Below are 3575 nucleotides of genomic sequence, written 5' to 3'. Positions count from 1 at the left end.
CTCCCTCTCTCTCTCTCTCTCTCTCTCTCTCTCTCTCTCTCTCTCTCTCTCTCTCAATGGTCCAATGGAGAGTAGGGTGAAGGTATCCCTGTTCAGCAGAAGGACAGGTTGGATCCTCTTCCTCCAATGACTGTTCCAGGGTAGGGGTGTGACTGTAGACCCCAGCTGGGCCTTCAGGGAGAAGGGTGGGGTGACTAGGGCAGTCACTACCCCCCCACAGTTTCATAAGGCCATAGGTACCACATTCAGATACCACCATAGCTCACAAAACCATTCCCACCCACCCAGTTCCTAGAGATGGATGTCATGAATGCCTCTGGTGACAGACACATTGTTTATTCCACAGGAGGATGGGCTGTAGGCTAGGCGATCCCTGGGATGGGAGAGAGAAATGACATTCTCGCAGGCCCTTCTGGTGCCAGTGGGGACCATGGTCCTTCCTGGGCTCTTCAGGAAGCTAGTCTGCTCTGAGTCCATTTGCAGGTTCCCACAAGTCTCTGTTTCCTGTCCCAAACACGAGGACAGACCCTGCATGACACTTCTACAAGTCTTGAGTCCAGTCTGTCCCCAGAGAACTCCCCACTCCATGTCACTGCCCCATGTCCTTCTACCCCAGGCCTATCAGCAAGAGCTGGGGACCAGGGGCTGGAGAGAGAGGTGGCATTGGTGGTCCAGCTTCAGATGCTGGCTGGGGATCCAGGAAGGAAGGGCTGGGCTATGAGCCAGGCAGTTCGGAAGCAGTGAGGCCCAGGAGTTGGGCAGGATGAGGGTGGCCCTCACTCCTGACCTGGGTGTTCTCCGACAGACCACTTTACCTCCCCTGTCCGGAGAGTCACGATGTCTTCATAGGTGGCTGTCTGGTCAATGTTCAGGCCCTAGAAAAACGAATTGATGCTCAGGTCTGGGCCACATTCTAACCACGCCAACAGAGGGTGACCCCCGCAGCTCAGACCTGCTAGGTTACACTGTCCCTTACCTCGTAGGTGTGATCTTCCTCCATTCCTGCCTTGCTGTCATCCTGTGGGGGTATGAGGGAAGAAGAACGCAGTTCAGAGTGTTAGGGTCCTCCATCCCTAATGGGCCAGGGGTGTGGGTCTGGGTGGGAAGAAGGAGTCTCCAAGAACATATGAATGAACGAGCAGGGAACCAATGGACAGAACTTGGGGCGGGGCCTGTTCCAGAGAGCAGCCGCAGAGTCTGAGAAGATGGAGACCCTGCCCATGTCTTTTCTGCCCTGTGCCCACCTCCCACCTTTCCCAAGGATCCCCAGCTCCCGTGGGCACCTTGTCTAGCAGCAAGAAGATGGGTACAATGATGAAGAGAATGATTAGGAGGGTCTGGATCATGATGATACCATCTTTCAGTGTGTTCCGCTGCTTCAATTGGTCCAAGGTGCTGAATCCTGGGGCAGGGGGACAGGGCATAATGCTGGAGCTGAAGGTTAAATATAGCGACTCTTTGGACACCCTCAGGACCTACTGCTCAACAGCTCTCCTGGGAGTTCTAGGGCCATAGGCATAGCCACCTCCCCTGGTAGGCAGGCTGGGCTGGGGCGTGGGCATGGATGGCTACATGAACAGAAATCTACCCTGCACACACCTAAGACTTTAATTTCTGAGCCACAGCTCCAGGTTGCATCCAAGTTGGTGTTGTTACATTGTTGCTTGCAGAAGTAGACACCATTGTCCTCAAACTGGATACTTTGGATGGTGAGGGTGGAGACGGAGCCGTTCTGCATTGTCCAGAGGTGTCCTTCGTTTTGGAACAGCTCCTGGGGCTCCTGGTCCCCTTGCTTTCTGAACCAGGTCAGGATGCCAGGGTATTTTGAGGAGCAGTAAAGCTTCACCATGGAGTTTCGCTTTTTGGCTACAAACCTTGGGTGCTGGCCTATCTCGGAACAAGAGCTTCCTGTGGACACCAAGGCAAGGTTCGAAATCTAGCTTAGTGTCTTCCTGTTTGCAGCCTAGCCCACTGTGGAAGACCCTGACCCAGTTTAGCTGACCTCACATGTCTTGAGCATCAGGTTTATGAAACAGTCCAAAGGCAGAGGTGTGGGGAAGTAGGTCATGTGAGAGGCCACATATCATACCACATACTGTTTCACACCTCTGCCTGATCAAACTTCTGTCCATTTGTCTTTCCTTAAGAAGGATTCTTGAACTTTCCCATTGCTTTCATGTCCACTATAACAGCTAGATCCAGACCTCATCTGCTGGACAGCCTTCTTGGCCTCATTGGTTACTTTAGCTCTTTGGGCTTTCCTACACCCACCCCAAATCCTCAAGGGCTCCCCACTGTCCCCAGGGTGATAAAGGTTGAATCCTTAGGCTGCCACCTGAGGCCCTCCTCTCTTACCCTCTCGACCCTTCTCATAGACCCACTCCTCTCCATGTGCAGGCCTGAGAGGTTTGTTGGGTCTCAGCTACACAGACCCAGGCCTGTAGCCTTGTGGAATCCTATCTAGTTGTCATGCTCTGATTCACAATGTTGGCTTAGTTCTGGCCCTCGGCAGCCAAGACTGGAGCATACTAGCCTGATGAGGGACGACAGCCATCCAGAAATGGAGCTTCAGTGAGAGACCTTAAGAAGGTATAGGTATGGGACCCCAGATGAGGAGTTCCAGGCAAAGATATGGGACCACAGTGGTTAGGGTTGAACAGATACATTTGCTTGTGAAGTGATGGGTGAGGCAACTGACCTTGGAAATTCTGTGACAGGTCACTGTTTGTCATGGCTGGTCCCAGCTCACCTGGAGGGTGGGAGGAAGTGGGCAGGGCTAGGTCAGGCCTCTCTACCCTCAGTTGATGGCTCCACCCTTACCCCCTCCACATTCCCAGGGTCACTTCCTCCTTCCAGGACTACAGCTTCAAGCCCCTTTAACTCTCCCTATGTCTGTACTAAAAAGAGGCAGAAATAAGGTAGGGTACTAGAAGCCTTTAGGGTACTAAAGGCTCCCTTCTGCCTTTGACCCTCAGGCTGGCCTGGAGCTTCTGCAGATAACGAGAAGACGGCCACAGATGGGAGGGCTTGCCCAGTCTTTCAAAGAAAGGACCATTCCTGAACCATGCTATCTTCCAGGTTATGGGGACCAGCATTTCCCATGCTCTGTGCCCTCAAGGTTTAGCTGGGAGCCCCCATGCTGTCCCCTCTTCCTCCTGGGCTCGGCTCTTCCAGGTCATAGCTAGCAATAAGATTAGCCCCTTGCGCCCAGCTCAACCTGAAACCCTCCAGGCTGGAGAGGGACTGGGACCTCAGGCCCTGAGCCTTCCATTACGACCCACAAGCTAGGCATAGGACAGTCAGACAGAGGCAAATGCAGGAGCCTGAGCAAGCAAGAGTCTGAGCCTGAGTCTCAAGCCAGAACGAGCCGACAGGCCTGTCTCAAAGCCAGCAGACCTATTGTCTGACACATAAGCCATACCTGAAAAAAGTAGCAGCAGGAACAACAGCCAGTGGCAGGACATGAAAGATGGCACCAGTGTGGTCATGGTCACTGCTCCGTCTCTGAGTCCAGGCCCCGTTACCACTCAGGAGGTTTTTGGGAGAAACATGTAACTGTGTGTCAGCCTGGGCTG

At 53.4% G+C, this 3575-nt stretch overlaps 1 protein-coding gene across 1 annotated transcript; it reads right to left on the bottom strand.

The window, feature by feature from the left end:
• Positions 1 to 315: 315 nt before the first annotated feature.
• Positions 316 to 3575, bottom strand: Cd79b (CD79b molecule). The gene is made up of 6 exons (XM_052758767.1): positions 3422 to 3575; positions 2699 to 2749; positions 1600 to 1908; positions 1284 to 1402; positions 977 to 1018; positions 316 to 875 (listed from the first exon to the last, which is right to left on the bottom strand). Exons 1-6 carry the CDS (start codon positions 3486 to 3488, stop codon positions 777 to 779), a joined length of 687 nt encoding a protein of 228 aa, XP_052614727.1. The 5' UTR covers positions 3489 to 3575; the 3' UTR covers positions 316 to 776.

Source organism: Peromyscus californicus, unplaced genomic scaffold, assembly GCF_007827085.1.
Source record: "Peromyscus californicus insignis strain IS unplaced genomic scaffold, ASM782708v3 Scaffold_3__1_contigs__length_106647218, whole genome shotgun sequence".
Lineage (NCBI taxonomy): Eukaryota > Metazoa > Chordata > Mammalia > Rodentia > Cricetidae > Peromyscus > Peromyscus californicus.
This window is presented reverse-complemented; position numbering and strand designations above follow the sequence as displayed.